General features: G+C 37.1%; 3 protein-coding genes across 4 annotated transcripts in view; 2 read left to right on the top strand and 1 right to left on the bottom strand.

The window, feature by feature from the left end:
• Positions 1-1,932: 1,932 nt before the first annotated feature.
• On the bottom strand, positions 1,933-8,797 carry LOC134665104 (protein mothers against dpp). Its single transcript, XM_063521931.1, has 3 exons — positions 8,379-8,797; positions 3,958-4,119; positions 1,933-3,861 (listed from the first exon to the last, which is right to left on the bottom strand). Exons 1-3 carry the CDS (start codon positions 8,484-8,486, stop codon positions 2,863-2,865), a joined length of 1,269 nt encoding a protein of 422 aa, XP_063378001.1. The 5' UTR covers positions 8,487-8,797; the 3' UTR covers positions 1,933-2,862.
• Positions 8,798-9,190: 393 nt separating this feature from the next.
• Positions 9,191-14,560, top strand: LOC134665094 (stress-induced-phosphoprotein 1). The gene is made up of 7 exons (XM_063521920.1): positions 9,191-9,365; positions 9,447-9,884; positions 10,462-10,927; positions 11,239-11,439; positions 11,797-11,993; positions 12,554-12,679; positions 13,645-14,560. The coding sequence occupies exons 1-7, from the start codon at positions 9,357-9,359 to the stop codon at positions 13,822-13,824; spliced, it is 1,617 nt and encodes a 538-aa protein (XP_063377990.1). The 5' UTR covers positions 9,191-9,356; the 3' UTR covers positions 13,825-14,560.
• Positions 14,561-15,873: 1,313 nt separating this feature from the next.
• LOC134665842 (protein croquemort-like) overlaps positions 15,874-23,868 on the top strand; it is a 407,398-nt gene continuing 399,403 nt past the window's right edge. For both annotated transcript variants that reach the window (XR_010098424.1, XM_063522873.1), the window contains exons 1-5: positions 15,874-16,114; positions 18,174-18,307; positions 19,439-19,618; positions 23,206-23,331; positions 23,629-23,832. Coding sequence is in view for 1 of the 2 variants with exons in the window: in XM_063522873.1 (XP_063378943.1) it covers positions 18,191-18,307; positions 19,439-19,618; positions 23,206-23,331; positions 23,629-23,832 (627 nt within the window). In the remaining variant the exon portion in view is untranslated. The remainder of the gene's footprint in view (positions 16,115-18,173; positions 18,308-19,438; positions 19,619-23,205; positions 23,332-23,628; positions 23,833-23,868) is intronic.

Genomic DNA, 23,868 nt, shown 5'->3' with positions numbered 1-23,868 from the left:
AAAATTAGATACTACAATCAGAAGCATGTCTTACTAACAGTCTATGTTTTAGATTATTACAACATACAGAACACATATCACTTATTTAACTATTGTACCTGTGACTTTTACATAATTTATACAATATATTCCAAAGATTTGTTACTGGATACAGTACCAAAATTCTTCTAAAAAACCAAGATGTCAGAGCGAACATTCGCACATCGGTGTCGATAAAGCCTTGCCCAAAAGTATTGAGCATCCATGTACATTTTACATGCAATGTTTATAAATGCATATACATGTAAGTACATATATTATATATGATGATAGGAAGTAATAAATTACACAGGATGCATATCAGCTAATTTTACGTGTTAGATTGTATATTCTATAACAGATAAATAATGGTTTTATTTCGAATAATGAAAAAAGGAATGCTCAATACTTTTACTCTATAAATACAAGGCTGATCTGAAACGCTGTATTTCTTCATCATAAATTCGTTATACAAATGGTATAAATATTGCAAAGTCACAAAACATACAAAATACATAAATATAAAGCTGCATTTTTGACTACACTATCAACATACGTTAATTCTTACAAAAATATGCTCTAAAATAACATACGATCCGTACATATATTGATAATATCACCGATTCACCTTGACAAAAAGCATGCAAGATGTCATACAATAAATTTGGACTTGTTTAAAATAAAAATACCATTATAGAGCATTATGTACATTGATAATATCTATCTTGTCATAAACATTTAAGAGTATAATTATTTCTTAATTTATGTCTTTATACTTATTTTAACAATTACACTTAGATGACTTACGGCTTGGACACTTACTTTGAGCTTATTTAGAAAAACTATTGAAGCTATAACAGTATATTTGCGCCTATAGCCATTGCATCCTTCCACCAACGATAACATCAGTAAGAGAATAATGTACTGTGACTTTTTTGAGACATGAAGTTTCGTTAGCTTGTTTAGGTACAGGATACATCCGTATACAGCTGTGCGCAATGTAATAGCAGTCAGTGAAAAAAATAAAATTAGGGGATAACCTTAACTTTAGCTTTAGATCGATCATAATTAGAACTTTTTTTAAATATTCTTCTGCACTACTTAACACTAATTCAAAATTAACTACATATACACTTTACCTAAATAATATTGTACGTAAAATAATAATAATTATGAAAACCGGCTTTTTACATCCTAGCGGTAGTTTTTATAAAACTGGAAAACCCAATGAAAAATATTCAATTGTGTACAATTATTTCAATTTAGTATCTTGCCCATTATACTCAATTCAAGCTTTACATCTGCACCCTTTTAATTTGAAAAAAAAAATTATAAAGCGATCTTCCTCACAGAATGCATGTGAGTGAGTGGTCAATCATTAAAACTGTTGATTTTTGACCGACTTGATTGCTTGCTTGTGGTTTTGGTTTGTTTAATTGTTGCTTGAGAATCCAGTGATAGTGCCGCTCACGACTAAGCATTGTTGTCCATAACCTATTTTTACAAATTATTTACTCAAATTACTTTACTATAAATAAACTGCTATTATATTGCACACTATATAATGGACATCTTGCTCGAAATATTGAAACCCATTTTTTATTTTTTATATGTAGAATATTTTACGTCATATGATTTCTTTAATTGCGAAAATTTAAATGACGTAATATAAGGGAAGGCAGGAAGGAAGGAATGATATACTAGACTGGAGTTTTATATTTTTTACGTACTAACGAATGGTACTCAATGGAGCTTATGCCTTTGTCATACAAAAATCCTCATCTTTCTTTACTTATTATCTGTCGCTTAATGGGACGATTCATTACGCCTTTAGTGGGTACAAAAAGTAACAATAGTAGGGGATGAACCTACGCGTCAAAAGTAACAACCATTCTCACATGGTTTTACAAAGTGATATATAAACAATGAGTGTGGAGGATACTTTTGAAAAACTATAGAAATATATTTATTTATATCAGGCTGACGGTCAGATTCTTTTGGCGGGTTTATTTCGCTACTAACTACCATTGATGCTGACTGTAATCAGAAGTATAATAAAGTAATGATTTACAGATGTTTAAATACATTTTAATAATTTATAATAAATATGTATAATATTTTGTTTTATTTCAGACTTCTGCACGACGGAGTCAATACTTCTGGGCAAGTTGGTATCAATTTTGTATTGCTGCAACGTACTCCATAATTATGTTACCTTCCTTGCTATCTTTTTGCTTCCTGTTTTATCACTATTGCCTTTAAATTGGATTTTATCACTTAAATAGGTACTGCACTAAAATTAAAAACGTTGTCCCTAAGGTTTCGTCAAAACGCTTCATGACGGTCCAGAAATAACTCGCTATATACATAGCTACATTGCAAAATTCAAACTCGAACTACATAATTAGGTTTTATTTCAATATCACTGTGGTAAGCATAGAAATTCATTTTTACCGGGTTACCATGTATGGCGAGTCTTACAATAAGATCTGCATTTGACATTAGCGATAGCTTTCGCACATTTTATCACATACATTACAGTGAAATTTGTACTTCAATTTCTGTCTCTACTACATTTTAACCCCCAATATTGCAAGTAAAAAAATACGGAGGTTGTGAAAGCCATTAAAAACATTAAGCAATAGGTATAACAACGGATACCCATAAGGAATAATGTGTAAAAGATTGCGCGAATTAAACGTTTATAGAAGTAAAATAATGTACAAATGTACAAAATGTTCGCGTTTAAAATGCAGTAATACGAGGGCAATTTGCGTGCGTTAAATGGTCGCACGAGTAATACGAAGGAAATACATACGGTGGGGTCTGAATTCGGGCACACAGCTAGGACACAGAGGAGATGGCGTTGTGGGGTGACCCCATCTGCGTCAGAACTTTGTCCAGCCACTGCAGCGGGCCGTGGAGATGGATCTCTATCCAGCACGGGGTCGACGTCACGTCCTGGCGGTGGTACTCCGCTCCCCATCCCTTCACGAACGACATTCGGATCGTGCACATCTTGGTGAGCTCGTAGACCGCTTCGAAGCCGTGATTCACGCTCTGAGACAGCAGCTGCGCGAACTCGCGATTGTTGAAGATCTTCAGGGAGCAGCCGGGCGGTATCTTGCACACGGTGGAGGCGTGGAAGCCGTGGTGGTGGTTGCAGTTGCGGCTCTGCACGAAGATGGCGGCGTCGGATAGGCATTCGGCGTACACTTCCCCGCCCACGTAGTACAAATGCACGCCTTTTCCTATGTGGCGTCTGGTGTTTTCAATAGTAGAGTTTCTGTTGACGTTGCTCAGTTGTCCTAGGCAGAATCTGTCACTGTTGTTGGACGGATCCGTGAAGCCATCGACGACGACCGCGTGGGAGTTGCAATGAAACACCTCGCCGACTCTGCAGTTCAGTTCGTAGTAGGCTACTGAAGCCCAATATACCGGTTCCTGGTAAGACACGGGCGCGACTTCGCCCGGTGGTTCCATGTCGTCCGAGGGCGGGGAGTACGCCGGTGGAGGCGTGTCCGGGAGTTCAGAACTGGCCGAAGGAGGGAAGCCCGATCCGGAATAAGAGACATTGTGGGGCATTGCTGGTTCCGCAGTTCTTTGGAAGGGCATGTGAGAATGCCCAGGTGGGAATTCCGAGTGTCGTGGTACTAAGACAGGAGGGAGGACGGGGCTCTCCACCCGTTTATAGTGGTAAGGGTTGATGCAGACCTCTTTCTGTTTGGCGCTGAATGGGTATTGGCAGATCTCGAGGGGCTTGAGCTCGTGGTGGGACTGTAGGTCGGGCCAGCGCCACACGCGGCAGTAAATCACGTGCGGCAGCCCTTTGCGGTGGGAAACCTGGAACATACAAGTTCAAGTATCACACTTAAATGTTTCTCCAATGCTATAACAATTTATTTCTCCGTGTCTTATAAAAGTAAATCAAATTAATACCTGTAACCGGCCGTCGAGCGAGCGTGGTATGGTGACGCACTTAGATGGAGTTCCGGGGCACGAAAGTGCTCGCTCTAATTCTTCTATAGCTCCTTTCCTCTTCTTCAGCTTCTTCACTAGGCTGTCTACGGCCTTCTCCGCCCATTTCTCTTCCTCGTCGCCCTGGAAAAATATTGACAGATTAATGCAAGTTTATACTCTGTATCTTTAGGTATTTAAATAAAAGTAAACAATTTGTACATTTTTCGGGTAGTAATAACATTTATTGGTTAACCAACCAATTACAAAAACGCCTGGATCAGTTACTGAACGACCTAACTTTAACCTATAACTTTAACAGTATTTGATTGCTTAAAAAGCCATTTGAGGGTAGATTTTGTTTACCTTAAGAAACAGAGTATAGTAACAGTAAAAAATTTTGTTGATTATTGAATATCAACTGCCTCTCTAGTTGAATACGGAACCCTAAAAAGGAAAATACTTTATCAAAAATAATTTTAAATGCATGTAAGTTTCATAAGTATAAATGAAAATTTTGTATTTTTACAATAATTTATAGTAGGTTTTCAAAATTCGTTACAAGGAAGTACAATATCAAGTTCTCACGAGAAAAACAACATGGGTGCAGTTGTTACTTAGAAATTGACTATAAAAAGTATGTTTTGTACTTCATGATTCATTATTTGCAGAACTACTCAACTGGTGACTCATGTCACTTGAATATAGAAATGTAAGTGACAAACATGACATGACATTATTAAATTTTGATAGTTTTTAAATTTTGATAGCTGTCAGAGCATTTGATAGTTTTTTACCAAATTGCTTCATGTTCAAATTGGTTCTTGCTCTTGGAGCAGGATCTTTAGAACTGTATTGTATAAATAAAATAAATAAATAAATATTAAGGGACATCTTACACAAATCAACCTAAGCAAAGCTTGTACTATGGGTATGGGTGCTAGGCAACAATATACATACTTATACAGATAAATAGATACTTATATTCATAGAAAACACACATGACTCGGGAACTAATATTTGTGTTCATCACACAAATACATGCCCTTACCGGGATTCAAACCCAGGACCATCGGCTTCACAGGCAGGGTCAATACCACTAGGCAAGACCGGTTGTCTGTATGCGTAATTATTAGACTGGTGTCCCTAGGTTTCAATAGTATCAAAAACCAAGGCTTTTTTTGTGTAGTTTAGAGTTTGCCACTTCGCTGCCCCAATATTATGGGGTTCTATGTTACATTTTTAAGATAGTTGAAATTCGGCTTAATATCACTATGAAAATGTTCAAATTTCAGTTCAATAAAAGTGAAACATAGAACCCTGTAATATTGGGCCAGCGACTTGTTAAGAATTTCGCACTTGTATCGTAAATAACAAGTATTGATAATCTTTATGTCAATCAAACACGTCTGTCAGGTTTACTACACCTGATGTGAAAGATGTTGATAAAAATATACAATTTTTTAGGGTTCCGTACCCAAAGGGTAAAACGGGACCCTATTACTAAGACTTCGCTGTCCGTCCGTCCGTCCGTCCGTCTGTCACCAGGCTGTATCTCACGAACCGTGATAGCTAGACAGTTGAAATATTCACAGATGATGTATTTCTGTTGCCGCTATAACAACAAATACTAAAAACAGAATAAAATAAAGATTTAAATGGGGCTCCCATACAACAAACGTGATTTTTGACCAAAGTTAAGCAACATCGGGAGTGGTCAGTACTTGGATGGGTGACCTTTTTTTTTGCTTTTTTTTTTCTTTTTTTGCATTATGGTACGGAGCCCTTCGTACGCGAGTCCGACTCGCACTTGCCCGGTTTTATTGGATAGTAATGTATTTACATTTTGGAAAAAATCTAATCATATTCTTTATTTATTCCTCATACAAACAGAATATAGAGGATCTTGTGTTAGTATTTAGTATTGGTGTTATTTTTAATGATTCATCAATATAGTGATTATAATCATTCAGTATTTGGAATAGTTCCAATGACTAGTTGTTTATAAACAAAACTGAAGAAATTTTTTTATAACTCATAATTTTGTATAATTATCAGAGCTCGGCAGGGGTGAGCCATTTTGACGTCACTTATGTCAAATGTACATATTAATATAGGTACACTTTAGAAAGAAATATTAAAATAAAATATTATTAATTATAATTAAACTAAAATGACAATGCCTTATGTACAAATAAAATTTAATAGTAGCATTTGGATGGATATACATATTATTTGAAGATGTTTACTAAAAAAGCTTGCTGTAAAATTCATTTATTTTAATGGCGATGTAAAGATCGTAGCGGAAAGGCAGCCTGAATAAAATAATTTCTTTAGTTATTAAATTACACCACATATACCATCGAATGACAAGGCATGTCCATGTTGTGCAAACTCTGAAAACAGCTCATCCCCGCCGAGCTCTGATAATTATTACCATACATCGGGGTTTTCGGTGCTGGAATGTTTTACACTAGCCAAATAACAGGTAAAAACTGTAGAAAAACGATACTAATTTAACCTTTGAAGCACATTTGGACCTTAGTACCTACGTTTAATTCATAGTTTGGTAATTTTTCTACAATAAACAAAGTTATAAATACACCAAATCATTGCCGCACGGAAAACCCCGATGTATGATTATTACAGTAATCTTAAGTATGTAACAGAGAATAAACTTACACTAAACAGTAAGATTGGTAGTGCTCTTAGCACAAAAAAAGGATTTCTTCCAGACAATGTTTGAGTGGTGGAGAAACAATATAAAAGAGTCAACAGGCACAAGATTAGGTCAAGCTTAAATGAACACAAAGGAAAATTCTTAAATGTATGTATTACAGTAAAGAAGAGTATATATGTTGCAGTCAAAAGTGTGAACTGGTCAAAAGAACTTTTAACCGACAAAAACAGGCAAAACTGCTTTTGACTGAGCATGTTGGTCAAAAGTAGTTTTACCTGAAAATCATATCTATTTCTGGCAGCAGTTTCGTTTTTACGGCGTAGCAAAAAAAAAATAACCCTAACCTACCTATCTCTGGGAACAGTTACGTTTTTTAGGCGTAGCAAAAAAAAAAACCCTAACCTACCTATCTCTGCGGGTACTTTTGACTGATAGTAACAGTCACAATTACTATTAACCAATGATTTTCAGGTAAAACTACTTTTGACCAACACGCTCAGTCAAGAGCAGTTTTGCCTGTTTTTGTCAGTTAAAAGTTCTTTTGACCAGTTCACACTTTTGACTGCGACATATACATGCATATATAAAAAACCATAGGTACTTTCAAAAGTTTTGAGTTTCTTTTTACTTTGACAAGAAATTATTAATTGTGATTAGGCAGTCCAACCATGGTTATAGATACTGCAGGATATGTGTGAATACTTTTACTTCATAGTTTGTAGTTACTTATCATAATACAAGTCCACCAGCCAAGCCTTTTACTTGGTACTGAAGTTAACTCGGTATAATAATTACTTGTACCAACAGTGAGTAATGCCATCTAATGTCTTTATTTGTAAGTACTTCTAGGGGAAGAGTAAATTGTAATAATCTTAACGTAAGTGAAGGAGGTAGTACCTCAGTTTTTGTCAATCTTACTTTCATTACCCTTCTCAAAGCATATGCAAAATAAAAGTGAGGATGAGGATTTAATTTACTAATCCAGTAGTCCTCGCTACACATGCTTGGGTAAAACAAATTTGAGACCTATCAGCCATTACCAGGCAAATTAGTTGTTCACAAGCACTTGAAATATTTACAAATATTTGAAAGAACCAAATCAAGAAAAACTAAAAAGATTTTTAAACTAAAATTAACAGTGGCAAATTATCCATAACTCAGCAGCATTTCCTGCATTTCTAAATTGAACTTAATTCCACAACTTACCAAATCTATGCCACTACAATTTAGACCACATATCAAACCTCCCTCACAATAACAATACACAGTAACCTCGATTTAAGAGAGATTTAAGAGATCTTTATTTGCATACCATAGTACAGATGTTATATACATGGACCCTGGAAAGGGTGTAGCAAAAATTGGTGGTTAACAATTTCATAGTATTGGTTATTATTACTACTGACTTATACTCCTTATATTATGTCAACACAACTGAGCAGAACACAAAATTCCATGCAATAGAAAGATAAGTTACCATAAAAGGTCATGACTAGTTTGCTGCACATAATCATAGATGATTATAAAAGTATTTTTCCTTATGTTTGAGACTACAAGACGAATAGTGAGTGTATTTTGAAAATTTTATGCCTTCTGTTACATATATTTAGTACTTACTAATAAAATTAACCCAAAACTTTTCAAACATTAGGAAATTACAGTAACAAAGTATTCAAGCACCACCTAAGAAAAGCGAATATATACTGCATATGTGGGGTCTAACCTGTTTCCAGCCCAGGAGTTTCTTGACGGCAGGACTTGTGAAAGAAAACAGGCTGTTTAAGCTGGACATCGGCCCGCTGCTCGAGGATTCCCCATCGTCGGTGTCCATGGCGACCGCCCGATACTATGCTACGGTGACTCACTGCTCCAGGAGTTCAACAAATACACCTCGGAAACGTTCAAACGGCCATCGATACTTGGTATTCCCCACAAGTACTATACTAATTACAAAACACCAAGCGTTCCGACGCTGATCACGAACGATAACACTAACACTGTAATCCTCTATTTAGAACACTTGTACGTTGCACTTTTAATTTGTGCTGCAACTCGTTCTCAGGTTTCTAGCTTGGATCAGGATAAATTTCGAAAAATGAAAATAAAACGCTTGTCAAGTGCGTCAAGTGCCTCCATTGAACTTTTTTTTAATTTGTGTCATTGAATAGTGATGTGACTAATATGATCAATGACGCTTACTTATTGAATTCAACTGAATACAACATACGACTGAGCAATCAAGAATCAAATGATTACTACATGATCAATACAATTATTTTAAGTAACTAATTTATTGAAGCCTTCAATTTACAATTTACTAAACTATAGTAAATAAAGCATATCTTTGTAGTCTGTGAAAGCATTATAATGAGATGAGGGTAATGAGTGTATGTGCACCTTTATATACACCGTCCCTATTCACGCATCTATCGTTTTAACATGTGGCTACAAAAATTATGTTAACAAAAGTGTGCAACCGTGTAAAGAAACGAAGTATTCGCATTTTGCCAGAATTTTCTCGAATTATTTTGAATTGTCATTTCATTCATATTCGGTTTGGTATCTTGCGCTACGCTAGGCTCTATTTTGTGGTTGACGAACAAAGAGAAATACTGGTGATATCGATATTATTTCATTGAAAACTCTTACTGTACAATTATAGTAGATTTAACTAATAAACTAATCACACGCATCAGCAATTATGGAACAGGTGAGTTAGGTTATAATGATTATCAACTAAACTTTCATTATGAATGAGTTACTTACAATTAACTTGTGATAATGGTTTTAGGTTAACCAGTTAAAGGAAAAAGGTAACGAGGCGTTGTCTGCCGGCAATTACGACGTCGCGATAAAGTGTTACACGGACGCTATCGCTTTAGACCCGAATAACCACGTTCTGTACAGCAACCGGTCAGCCGCTCACGCTAAGGCAGGAAAATATGATGAGGCTCTCGAGGACGCTGAAAAGACTGTGTCTCTTAACCCCACTTGGGGCAAAGGGTATTCCAGAAAAGGTTCAGCACTTGCTTTCCTAGGCAGATTCGATGAAGCAATCGCAGCTTACGAATTGGGACTGAAACACGCGCCTGGGAATCAGCAGTTGGTGTCAGGGCTGGACGAGGTGCGGGGACAGGCTGGCATGCTTAAGGAGTTCATGCAGAGGCTGGAGAATGATCCAGAATGTAGGGAGTGGATGAAGGATCCAGAATACATGAAATTAGTAATGGTGAGTACTATCTAGTAACTACATTTTGTTTAAACTTCACATCAGATATATTAATTATGAGGTATTAGAGTCTGTGCTGAGTTGTAGAATGTATGGGGCTCGATACATCCCACGAGTCTTTTCTGCCTAAATGTACTCTATGTATCTTACATTGTAACTGTATTTGTAAATTGAATTTTTAATACCTACTTAATAATTTTAAAATTAATATGGGATGTAATCTTAAATGAGTATCATATGAGTGAAAATCATGTTAGTTTAGATCAACCTGCTTAATAAGTTCACTGTCCCTGTAGGTACTTATTTATTTTGGAATAATTGACCTGTGTAGATAACCTATGTGCTACTGATTACAATACAAACCTTGTTTTTTGGTTCACTCCAATTGGTGTCTGTCTTTTAAAGTATTGGGAATGATATGAAAAAAATTAGAATGCTATTATAAAGTCCTAGTTGTAGGGACAAATTTGTTAAGCCCCGTCTCCATATTATTTCTGGTATAATATTAGCAATAATTAGAAACGGTATATTTTGATTCATTTATGCACACCTCATTATGTGCCTTCATTTATTTCAGTCCATTGCATCAAATCCCTTTGACACTCGCAACATAACTAAAAACAAAGATAAACGTTTCCCAAAAACCCTTGGTCATTACCTTGGTATCAACCTCAAAGGTAGTGAATGGCCCATGGATGTAGACCCTCCAGCACCAGAGAAAAAGCCAACGCCACCACCAGAAAAGCAAGAACCGCCTAAACCCAAATACGATGATTTACCAGAAAACAGAAGACTGGCATTACAAGAAAAAGATCTTGGCAATGAATGTTATAAAAAGAAAGACTTTGATGCTGCTATTCAGCACTATAGGAAAGCTATTGAACATGATTCTTCAGATATAACATTTTACACAAATATGGCTGCAGTTTATTTTGAGAAAAAGGAATATGAAAAGTGCATCAAGGAGTGTGAGACCGCCATAGAGATTGGAAGGGAGAATAGAGCTGATTTTAAGTTAATAGCTAAAGCCTTTACCAGAATTGGTAAGTTTTTTTAAATGTACTTACTACTGCTTCTCCAACCACCCCAGCTCCTACTCGAAACCTAGCAATGTTTTCAGGTTGCTACCTACCTCCTTTAGTGTAATTAATATGTGCCAGACCACAAGATAAATTGCTTTTATTTTAACCACTGGAATCATATTATTAAATTTAGAGGCAGATAACAATAGGGCTATAATAAAGTACTGTAATAACACATACTTGTTACAGTAATTGAAAGTAAAGGATTATGTTATTTTTGACAATTAATAATGAAAGGAATTATTTGAAATATATTTGTAATATGATTTTAGGTAATGCATATAAAAAAATGGAGCAATGGAAGTTAGCAAAAACCTACTATGAGAAGTCCATGTCTGAACACCGAACACCAGAGATCAAGACTCTTCTGAGCGAGGTTGAGAAGAAAATTGTGGAGGAGGAGCGGAAAGCCTATGTCGATCCTGTCAAGGCTGAACAAGAGAAAGAATTGGGCAATGATTACTTTAAGAAAGGTTAGTTTAATTGTCAGTACGTATTAAGTAGTTCCTTAAATCTCAAGAGTGCACTTTATCTTCATCCATTTAGTCAGAACAACTAATTAGAATATAGTAAAATGGGTCACTCGAATTCTTTTACCTGAAACTTGCTCAGGGTCTCCCAAATTTTTAAAGTCGAAATTTAGTAATTACATAGTGCTTCATTGGCTGACCAACACTGACCTATAACGTGAGTGACGCGATTTAATATATTGCAGTGTCACGGAAGTTATGCTATTAAATATGGGATATAATGTACAGTCACATGACTCCAAGGGTTCTGCTCCTGTTTTATTTTATTGTACATCCATTGATTATTTTATATTTCTGCAGGTGACTACAGCAATGCAGTCAAGCACTACACGGAGGCCATAAAACGCAACCCAGATGATCCCAAACTGTACTCGAACCGAGCCGCCTGCTACACCAAGCTGGCGGCGTTCGACCTGGGCCTTCGGGACTGCGACACCTGCTGTAAACTGGACCCTAAGTTCATCAAGGGCTGGATTAGGAAGGGAAAAATCCTACAGGTGAGAAAAATAGTAAATGTGGAGTTACTGCTCAGAAATATTTAAAACTTCTTATAATTCTTAAATATGTTGTAACTCAGCCTATTATTTAAGGTGCAGTAGGTCCAGAAAACAGAGTTTTCAAAAAGTCATAGTGCTTTTTTGGATCACGATACGGCTGCCATAAATTAAATTGACAATCTAGAGGCCTTTCTCAAGGGACTTAACTGATTTGAATTCAGAGTTTTTGACTTTGATCGATAGAAAAATATCACTAACAGAGGTTTAAAATGCACTTAAAAATTTGAAACAAATTATGCACGAAAGCTAAATATATGAGAATTGCTTCTAAAAATCGTCAATATCATGTTTGAGGGAATATATAGATTTCTTTTTATGATTTAAACTTACAAATAATTAAAATTTAACAAACTTATATCTGCGCTCCCGGGCACGCATTTCCATCTCGCTCACGCTTACGCTCAGTGAGAATGAGAGGACAACACGAAATTACTGGGCCATAATGTTTTCACCACATTCACACTGTTACTGTTTGTTATTAACACTATGTTTCTATTCAGGGCATGCAACAGCCGTCAAAGGCGCTAACCGCTTACCAAAAGGCGCTGGAGCTGGACCCCAGCAACGCGGAGGCGCTCGAAGGATACCGAGCATGCTCCACACAGCTCAACTCCAATCCTGAAGAGGTAAATCATTACCTTTTTTTTAACGGACTTATCAATAGGGGCTTAGTGGCATATTACAGTAACTATACTACGTACTTCCTCCTCCTTACGTTGGTCGTCGCCGTTCGTCGTTCCCTCCCTGCTGAGGATCGTGGCTTCGACGGAAACGTTGCAATAGGCTTCACACTTCAATAGGCAGACTTTTCTTGATCTAACTCTAAAATAAGTGAGCCATAAAAATTATAGAGGGCCAAATAAAAAATAAATTGCGGGAATAATAGTACATTATTGTCGAGGCTCGGAAGTAGCTACTTGCAGGCTGAGGATTCGTTTTAAACGGACGACCTTGGGAGTCCGTTTAATTGAATCCGAAGCCAGCAAGTAGCCTTCCAGCCGAGTCATATATAGTGCTTTTCTCAAAAATGGTGCAAGAAATATAAATATCATTGAAATATTTTACAAAACCAACGTTCTTACGTATATATATTCACAGAAAAAAGCCCTTGCCGCCTTTTTATTTTTTTAATAAAAAAATAGAAGTGTATTTTTCTGCCGAAAATACGCCAACCTATTTGAGACAACTAAATAGTCGCGGTACTAATCATCTGTTTGGCTGTTTAATCATGATATTTAATATGGCCATTTCAAATTTTAAAAAGTTTGGAACTCGACAAATAATGGAATTTGTATGCAACATTGCAGTCCCAAAAGCGAGACTGCAATGTTTTTAACTTTTTAATTTTTGAGTGACCATAAACTACGCGCTTCGCGAACTATTTTTTAGACGGCAAAGTCGACTTTGCCGTCCATTTTTGAGAAAAAACTTTTGTTTGTCATAAATGTGGGCAATTGTCCCATTCAAGGATCTGGTTTTATAGCCACGAGCGACGCTGTCGCTAGTATAATTCATAGATGCTGCTTAAATCATCCGTAAAGATGTACAAGGCAAAATGATGAAATGATGATGAAGAACATGTTGTTGACAGGTCCGTAAACGTGCGATGGGCGACCCCGAGGTGCAAGCGATCCTGCGCGACCCCGCGATGCGCTGCATCCTCGAGCAGATGCAGCAGGATCCTCATGCTCTACAAGACCATCTCAAGAACCCAGAGATCGCCGCTAAAATACAGAAGCTTCTCGAATCTGGCCTCATCGCTATACACTAGATCAACTAGTATTAGGATTTATTAAATGCGAACGTGTTGGGATTCTGCCAAATGGTGTGAATTCTGCCTCGACACTTGCCCGTATTAGCGTAAATATTTGTGTTGCATCTCTATTCTTAATATCGCAAATGTAGTGATGCAGCCATATTTCCGTAAATACAAGAGCGCCGTGGGCATAACATTCATGCCAATACCACCTAAGGGGTACCCCAACATCAGCATTTCGAAATCCGTTTTCTTGAAATGTCCACCTTAGTCGGTCTTGTGAAATCGAGTGACAGGAACTGGATTATTTCGAAATTCGGATGTTGCGATTTAGATCCAAGAAATGTACCCGTAATGTCCGTAATCTTGTCCCAACATGGTTTAACGAGACCTATATGTGTGTTTCCGCCGTTCGTATCGTATTCCTACATAAGAAAACTAAATGTATTTATAATGTTTATCTTCCATATCTACCGGAAGTCCAAAAAATTGAATATTGTTTGATGCGTTTATCTGTTGATCTGTGATTTTTATTCACAAAGTTTGCTTCTAAATGTTAGAACCATTCCAAAGTACGCTTTTCCAGTAGATATTGTCTAAAACACGTTGGCGCTGGTTTTATTCATTTTTGTATTAGCGCATTGTACCTATGAAGGATGATTTATGCATATTATGTACTGCCTTAATGATTCGAGGGAAATAAATAATTACAGCATTTTTGTAATTTATTCAATAAAGAATGTAGGCAATATATTTTATCTTTTATTTTCGTCAATCTTGCCTAAAATTATGAAACCAACATTTAAAGGGGTGAACCCGTAGCTTGCCGTCGTACCTATATAAGAATAATAATGATTTAGCATATACGATGTTGGGACCCTATGCTGATTGTGACATTTATGACGTTCTCGATAACATTATAGCATCTTTCGCTTGCTGGGGATTCTAATTCAGCACGCATTCATAGCAAAAACCAACTTATTCTCTACCAAATCTGTTTAGTTACCAAATTACAAGCTAGATGGCGCTGTTTCGTGTAGTAAAAAACGTGAATCGCGCTATCAATTTTATGACGGACTTAGACCTCATTCGCAAGGGCGCTTTTACAACGCGCGTAAAAAAGAGTTTTAATGACACAAATGGATACATTTGTATTTATTCACATGACGGCGGCGGCACTTTTTGTCAAGCGTTGTTGGATTTTCGACTTAGTCTTTGTCGTTAAATCGAATTTAGGGTGCGGACAGAGCGCTTTTTTAACGCGCGTTGTAAAAGCGCTCGTGGGTGTGAGGCCTTATGCTGTCCGCATTAAGCCCCCTCCAGACTATGCGCGTGAATCGCGGGCGAAGCCGCGATTCGCGCACGAGTGTGGAGGAGGCTTTACATCCGTCAGTAGAAATAAAGCGCGAAATTATAATTTTCTATAGGAAGTTAACTCTTCGCGCCTACATATTTTTCGCCTTCGTCGTCGCTGCGCGGGATATAATTTTTTTTTGACCCTCTGCACAACGTGTCTGTCGAAAATGTAAATATTATAACATTTATAACTTATAATTTATAAACCCTTTACTTTAGGAGTACTTATCAAAGAATATAATACTCTGGTACTTATGGATCAAAATCTGGATATCGGTGAGGTTTGTACAACCCCTTAATAAAAGAGTTCTTTTGACACATCTTGAGCCCCCTCCAGACTATGCGCGTGAATCGCGGGCGAAGCCGCGAACGCGAGTGTGGAGGAGGCTTTGGATAAATAGAATCAATAGCCTTTAATATAAGTTGGTCAAGCCAATTTGTCAGTCAGTAAGAACCAGGAAAACTATACTCATCCTTATCTTTTGGGTGCTAGTTAATACTAATGTGTACGACAAAGATAGTATGATTCTTTCTGTCTATGATTGAAATGAGACAGTTCTTTGACAAACTATACAAACGGATGCGTTTAGTAGATTTGGTAGAAAATAAATAAACAGCATGGCAACACAACGACTGTCACATTTGACAGCTCGGTGGCGTTTGACATATGACATGACACTATACATACTATCATCACTTCACTAATAATTCGTTTCATGTTTTCAATCAGCATTTAATGCATTTGTGGGTGGACGTGTGTGTCATACCTTGTTATTTTTATTGTTTTTGTTAGTTATATATTTCAATTAATAACGGCCTGAGTACTTCGTATTGATTTACCGACAATATACTTCAAATAAATCGCGTATGAAATTATGTTGAGTTTATGTGGGCCGTGAAATCATGCAGTGATATTTCTTAGTAAACCTCGTTCAAGAATCACAACAAGGTACGTAAATTGGATAACGTTATTTTTAGAACATAGAAAAAAAATACGGGGTTAGTATGTAACTGGAATACATAACATAGAACGTGAACCTCACTAAACAATATACTAGTTTTTATTTACTTTTCATGATGATTAATTACTAGCGCTATCGTTTGTTTATACAAAGAGCTCATTAACTCTTAAACTTTTTTGTATGAAATGTTCATGGATACAGAAAATAAAACAAAGGTTGCAGTTGAATTAATGCACTACCCTATTTTTTAATAAGAACATAACCAACATAAATTGTCAGCAACATGAAAAGTTATATGTAAATAACAATTCTATATTTTTCTACTCTTAATGGAGCTGAGAACTCTAGCGCTAAAAAAATTATAAAAAAAAAGTTTGAATTCCACCAATTATTTATCTCATGAGCATTGTCTTCAGTTACTACAATAATTGCTTATGAAATAAAACTTGGATTATATCATGTATAATGAGTTTAAAATACATACTGATGTTTCAAACTATTAAAAGCATTCATGGTTATCAGAAGGAGAATATAATTTACTAATAACATTACTGATAAATGTACCAATAAAGTTTATCAAAACACTCCGTCATCAAAATATTTTTGGCCTTAGCCTACATTTTATAGCTATGCTATAACATGTAGTAAATAAAATGATAAGCTTTTAGTGAGATAAAATAACTAGATTATAATGTTTGCTTTGGTTAATGTCTAGAGTTAAATATATTTGATAAAAATAGAACTATAAAGGAATAAATCTTCCAAAATCTAAGTCAAGTTTTATACATAAGTATTTTTAAAGTTTAGAATGAGGTCTTGGATTAAGATTTTTAACTTTAACCCGTGGAGCGCCTTACTGTCACACGTGTGCTGGTAATTAGTAGAGAAGTTCCATACTACGGTAATTCTGGGGTGCTTTATGTGTAGATTGGTTCATACACGAAAGTTTAGTTTTGACAAATTTGCATGTCATTGTGAATGACACTATTTAAAGCACACGTCTTGCATTGTCTTCAAATATTCTTATACAAAAAATGTACACACTGCTACTGAACTATGTAATGGGCTAATAGTTTATAAACACGGCAGCTTGTTGTCACAACATCACCCTGTACAGTATAACAGTAACCGGAGAAACAGTTTCACTGTATATGATACATATGAACATTGTGAACTGATCATTTAAACATTACCAGTGATAATACATATGTTGCCCTGAAATGGGATGTAATTGTTGTAGATATAAATAACGAAAACCATTCTGTAAAATGAATATACGCTTTACCCTACCTACACGGTACCCTAAGATTTTTTATTCTATCAGGCTTCATAGTTCATTCAATTACATAAAGAGCTCAGTTTCATCATCAACCATTTTACACTAAGGGCCACCCTACACTAGCGTCTCCCGAGCGTCGGCGTCAAGACAACTCTATGGTTGCTGCTTGACGCAGACGACGCTGCAATTGCGCAGCGGCGCCATTTTCCATGGCGCTGACTAGACGCCGACGCTCAAGTAGGTAGTGTGCCAGCATGTTTATCTTTAGAACCATTTTTTTGCATATTTAATATAGGTACTTACATGCGCACAATATACCTAATTAAGGAATGGTCAGTGATATAATGAAAATGGTTGTAAGTGTAAAATGAAATATGTCAGTCTCATATTATATGGTTATCAGCGCGATTCGCGTCTGATATGCTACCTCTACCTATACGAGTATTGAACATTGGTCACATTGCTTGTCGTTCTTGAGAGATGGATCTATAGTCTGTATCTTTAGGTATATAAATAAAAGTACAGTAAAACAAACAACTGGTACATTTTCTGGTAGTTATAACATTTATTGGTTAACCGACCAATTACAAAAACGCCAGGATTTGTAACTGAACGTGCTGACTTTAACCTACATTATTTGATCGTGTAATGTCATCTACCCTCAACTAGCTTAAGGAGCCATTTGAGGGTAGATTTTGTTGACTTTTATTTAAAAACCCAAAGATACAGAGATAGTGGGTATGAAAACATGTCTTCTTTATCATCAGGTAGCAAATCCTCCAGCATGGTATCATCAGGCATGAAGAGTGGGCTGCTTATGGGCTTCGGCTCCGGCTTCGTGGTGCTCGGAGCTGTCGCCGTCGTCTACTGGCCGGCCTTGTTCTTCGCGCAACTTCAGAAGGTCAGTGATCTCCGTGGTTAGGTTCCTACTGACCCTACTGTCTTGAATCGCTGTCAACGTCTCGTAAAAGAGAAGACTAGACGGAATATTAGCTGTTCAAAACTGAACTGAGGCAATGTTCGCACCTATAGAGTTTTTCGGTAAAACGCTGCATTCTACCAATTCCTGAAAATCTGGAAAATTGAAATTAGGTAGGTACTTAGGAGGATCTTGCCACCCATACCTATATCGTAAAATACTTTAAAGAATTCCATAAAGAAGCGCTGGACAATTGGAGGAAGGACAATCCTTAATTTTTTATGTTAATTGTGGTGGAAGTAGGGGGAAATAGGGGCGGCCGATATTAGAAGGGCTGGCCGATTTTAACCGTTACCATATAAATAGGAAATGTGTGAACTTTGTTTGTACCATATCTTCATTAAAAGTTCGATGCCCTTTTTGTAAATGCTACAGCTACGAAAACGAGTTTTCGGTTGTGGTACAAACCACAACCGAAAACTCGTTTTCGCACAAGTTCGTTTCCTAATTTTCACTGACACGCCCGCTTCTTTGTAACAAATGTACTCGGCATTTGTTCCGAGTAATAACAGTATTGATTCTTACTTAATTAACTTTTGTCCCTTAAACGGAACTCTAGCATATAGTTTAGTTAGTTGTCTGCAAACTAAGAAAAAACGGGTAGGTGTAAGTATTTCAAGATGGGTATGTCTGTCAGTTTCAAAACATGACAAATTTTATATGAATATCATTATGTAAGTTGCTGGCCAGTTGATGGGGATCGTTAAATTCATCTCTGTAGGTGGTAGTGGTATTGGTAGGTAGCTCGGTACTGGTAACCCAAAAGTTTTAGCACAGACAAAACATCCTCCAGACTGAGCATAGCCGCGCTCCCCCTCTGCCACGCATACGGTAATTTTATTCCATGTTCGAGTCGAAAGTGTCTTTGTGTGACGTCTATGTATTTGAACGGACCAAACGGCACGGGACTTCGCTCACCTCGTCCCGCGCACCCCCGCAGTTTTGGCATCATCGGTTGCATGAAATAATTGCTCTAAACTCGGTCTAGAGGATTCCTAGTCTATGAGTTTTAGTAACTCGGCAATACGTTCTGAAAGATACATTTTGTTCCAGATGATGGTCCTTTCTAACACTTCGACGTCGTTCGGCATTTGGCGCGAAGTCCCGATCCCCATGTACCTGGAGTGTTTCATGTTGAACATCACCAATGTCGACGAGATCCTGGCGGGCCACAACGTCTCCATACGTGTCTCGCAAATGGGACCGTATGTCTACAGAGAATACCATACAAAGGTAATTGTGAACTTTAGAAAAATAAGCTGGGTACAGACAAGGTCTATAACATTGATGTACTGTGTAGGTACTGTTGTGTGTTGTGTGTGTATGTTTTGCATGGAAACTGTATACATATTATATTTTTGATAATGATCTAAGTGTCTAAATATGTATGTACGCTATAACAACGACTTAGGGCCAGTTACACCAACCACAGTTAAAAATGAAATGAAATTTTTATTGTCAGACCACAGGTACAAATATAAAAGATAATAATAATATTTAATAAACTGATCGTGATCAACGTCACGCAGCCGATATCTATGAACCTTCCCATACAATTATAAGTATTTAGCGAACGCTTTTACGGTGACAGACGCTTTGGTGCAACCGACGCTTAGTCATAGTTGACATTAAACTTCGGTTACCCACTTACGAATACGAAAGGCATACCTATCGGTAAAACAGAAGTGTAACATTTCGTTAAATGTGTAACACTAACGCCACAATCGATTCGATGTACATACGAAATGTGAGCAATACATAACAAACTCGTTTTGTTAATTTATAGTTCATTGCAGTCATTCAGAGCGTAACCATAAACGGTAAACTAATTTTTACGGTTATTTAGGTAGATTACCTGTTTTACCTAATCTAAGAAACATTTGGTCACAACGGGACCCTATTACTAAGACTTCGCTGTCCGTCCGTCCGTCCGTCCGTCTGTCACCAGGCTGTATCTCACGAACCGTGATAGCTAGACAGTTGAAATTTTCACAGATGATGTATTTCTGTTGCCGCTATAACAACAAATACTAAAAACAGAATAAAATAAAGATTTAAATGGGGCCCCCATACAACAAACGTGATTTTTGACCAAAGTTAAGCAACGTCGGGAGTGGTCAGTACTTGGATGGGTGACCGTTTTCTTTTTGCTTTTTTTTGTTTTTGTTTTTTTGCATTATGGTACGGAACCCTTCGTGCGCGAGTCCGACTCGCACTTGCCCGGTTTTTTCTCGTCAGGGCGCTACTAGAGCCTAAAAGTTGATAGTCATCCTGATTGAACACGCAAATACATCTCCGTTTACGGCATTTTCTATTTATAATGCTTATGACAATAACAACTACAAATTGGCTCCATTAGAGCATTATACAAATATAAATGATTACCTACAAAAGAAATGGAAAAAAACGCTTACTTACGATACCTATGGCCCGTTGATAAATTGTTATGATAAGTCCCAAGCTAAGGATTAAAAAAGATATAGGTACAGACAGTAATATACCTGTCACTTACATAACTAGTATCACATCCTTTGTCTAAATCTTTTGTTATCAGTACTTCAACTTTTTATCAATAATTAATTAATGGATTCAAGAGCAAAACGATTTCGTAACTTAAAATAAAAAAAACTAAAACAGCTGGCGTTTTATTAGACAGGCGTCCGTTATTTAAACCCGTTTTGATTATATTAATCATTAACACAGTTTCGAATCCACCAGATTTACCCAGTAAATGGAATCTACAAGTACAATCGCCTGCGCTCGCGGTGTTTCAGTTAAGAAAAAATTGCCTCAATCCTTACTACCTGCTACCTGCAAGGCGTTCAAACGAGTATCGTACAGTGCGATCGTGGCCCACCAAAATGGACTCGCCCGAAGACCAGCGCCGACTCTCGGGTCAGCATTATGCTGAGGCGAGCCCATTTCGTGGTAAACAATTTGTAATTATGTTTGTATTAAAAGCCTTTCATGTTACTTCTGTATGTACACTAAGTTTATCACGAAAAATAAATGATTTATGGTTTATCGCCCTAAGGGTGGAACACCGTGAGCGCAGGTGATTGTACCTACTACTTTTAGATTCCATTTACTCGTGTTAGCCCTTATACCAGGCGGGTGCAGTCTCTGGCAAGGGCAGCATCCGCTCAGTGTACCTCTTAAAATATGTCGTAAAGTTTTCGAAAGTGACTCTACGGTCTCTACGTATTAGCTTCGGCTTCGGCCCCGCGCACGCTTCCCTTAACACTATACTATTTATACCGTGTACAGGAAATACTTTAATAATAACTAAAGCTAATGACTAATTAAACTAAAAATAGAAACCTAGTCTAGTACCTTCATTCGATCACTGCCCGACTGCTGGGAATGGCCTCGCCCTCTTCTGGGAGGTTTTGTGCTACATCTGGTCTATTTCAAAACGGAATCCAGAAGCATTAGTTTTATTGAAGTCACATTTACGTAATAAGTATGTATTATTAAAGTTGTATTTTTTCTCCAGTTTTAGACATACTTATATACGAAGACGTAACGTAACTCTAACATTCAATACATTATTTACTAGTGATTTCCTGGAACCAATAATATAAAATCACTGCCGGTAGTAGGAATGAACTTTAGTATCACCCTCGGCCCTCGGTAAACAGTCACGGAGATAATGTAATTGTTTGAACTCTAAACTTGTACCAGTTTCGCACATCGACTGACTCATGATGATATCATGTCAAGCGCGGGTCGATTTGTATCATTAAATTTTCGGTTAAGGCATAAAGCCCGCCATTCGGGATCGCGATAAATTGGTGTTGGTTTGAGTAGTTAAATATATATTTATGTATATGTACGTTATATGGATCTACATATTTAATCTATGAGTTTTCTTAGGCAAGGACTAAAACTTAAAGCAGCTATTGTAGCAATTTTAAAATATAACATTATGCTAGTTTAATAATTTGATGTCAGAAAGCAAATTTTGAAAACCGCACGAAACGGCTTCGCAGACCATATTACGAGACAGACTTTGCTAATCATTTCGTTAAATGGATCTGCCCACGAATCTTGTTTACTTGTTTGCTATTTTGTTATTGTGCTTGTTTGTAAACTATTTATAATAAATATTGAGTACTTCTATTTAGTACCTACTTACAGATATGCCAAACACACTATGTAGAGTAAAGTACCTATTTTGCTAACACATTTTAAAATGTGACACCAATTTCCCGCCGGTACTGGACTCGCGGTAGTCAGCGGTTAAACTCCGTTAAAATAGCCGTAAACTTTTCGAAAATACGAGTAGAAATCCTAGTGAAAATTTCATACGATAGCGTGACGAGCGTTCGCGTTTGCGCTAGGTCTATTTTGTATGGGATATTGAACAGCACACCAAGCGGGACGTTTTGGAAACTCAAATGTAATACTAATATGTAATGTATTTAAATATGACGTTAACTACAATTAATTCTGTAAAGAGTTCATTTAGTTACAAATTATATACGAGGTCAAATAGAGTTAATATGCCGCATAATACAGACCGTACGAAACTGTGGCAAGGTTTTATTAATATCGCATCATTACTGATATTCAGTTTCGCCAAATCTGTTTAAAAACATGTTTTTATATTAGCTCGGTTATTGCGATCTCCATCCATTGATTTTACATCAAGAGTTCAGAGCAAAATTAAACTAGTTCTAGGAATACATATACCTATGGGTTAAATCTCAGAACATACAAACCACAAATTAGAGCTTGTGGTAATAAGTTTTACGAATATTCAGAATAGTCAGTCGACTAAGTCTTGGTATACTATAATACATTAACATTGCCAACAGGAGAACATAACGTGGCACGACAACAACACAATATCATACTTCAACAAGCGTACGTGGCACTTCCAACCGGACATGTCCAACGGCAGCCTGTCCGACCTGGTCACCAGCATCAACCCTATCGTCGTGGTAAGTACAGCTTACGACTTTAACAACATATCACTTTTAATCCCCTACAAGCGCACGCTAGATGAAATGATCAGATAAATATAATCAAAGAGCGAATGAGCGTAATCGCTATATATGTATGTAGATTAACGCTTTGTCACCTGTTAATCCGGCGAGCTTAGCGACAAGTGCACAATATTATGTTGTATCCGAATTCCATCGGATAATAAATTAAACTTGTAATGACATTGCCACTTTACCTATATTTTTAGTAGATAGTAAGCTTTAATCCCCACTATAAACATTGTCCTTTCACAGACGGTAGCGCACATGGTCCGCCACCAGAACAGCGTAATTCGGATGGGTGCGGAGCTGTTCATGCGCGCCTTTCACGACAACATATTCCTCACGGCGAACGTGTCGTCGTGGCTGTTCGACGGCATCGACGACCGCGTGCTCGACATCAGCTCGCAGATACCGGTCGTCCAGCTGCCCTTCGACAAGTTCGGCTGGTTCTATACGGTGAGTCGTTTTATCCAGAACGTTCAGAGTAACGAC

The sequence above is a fragment of the Cydia fagiglandana genome, chromosome 1, assembly GCF_963556715.1.
Source record: "Cydia fagiglandana chromosome 1, ilCydFagi1.1, whole genome shotgun sequence".
Lineage (NCBI taxonomy): Eukaryota > Metazoa > Arthropoda > Insecta > Lepidoptera > Tortricidae > Cydia > Cydia fagiglandana.
Note: the sequence above shows the minus strand (reverse complement) of the source record. Positions and strands in the feature narration are given on the sequence as shown.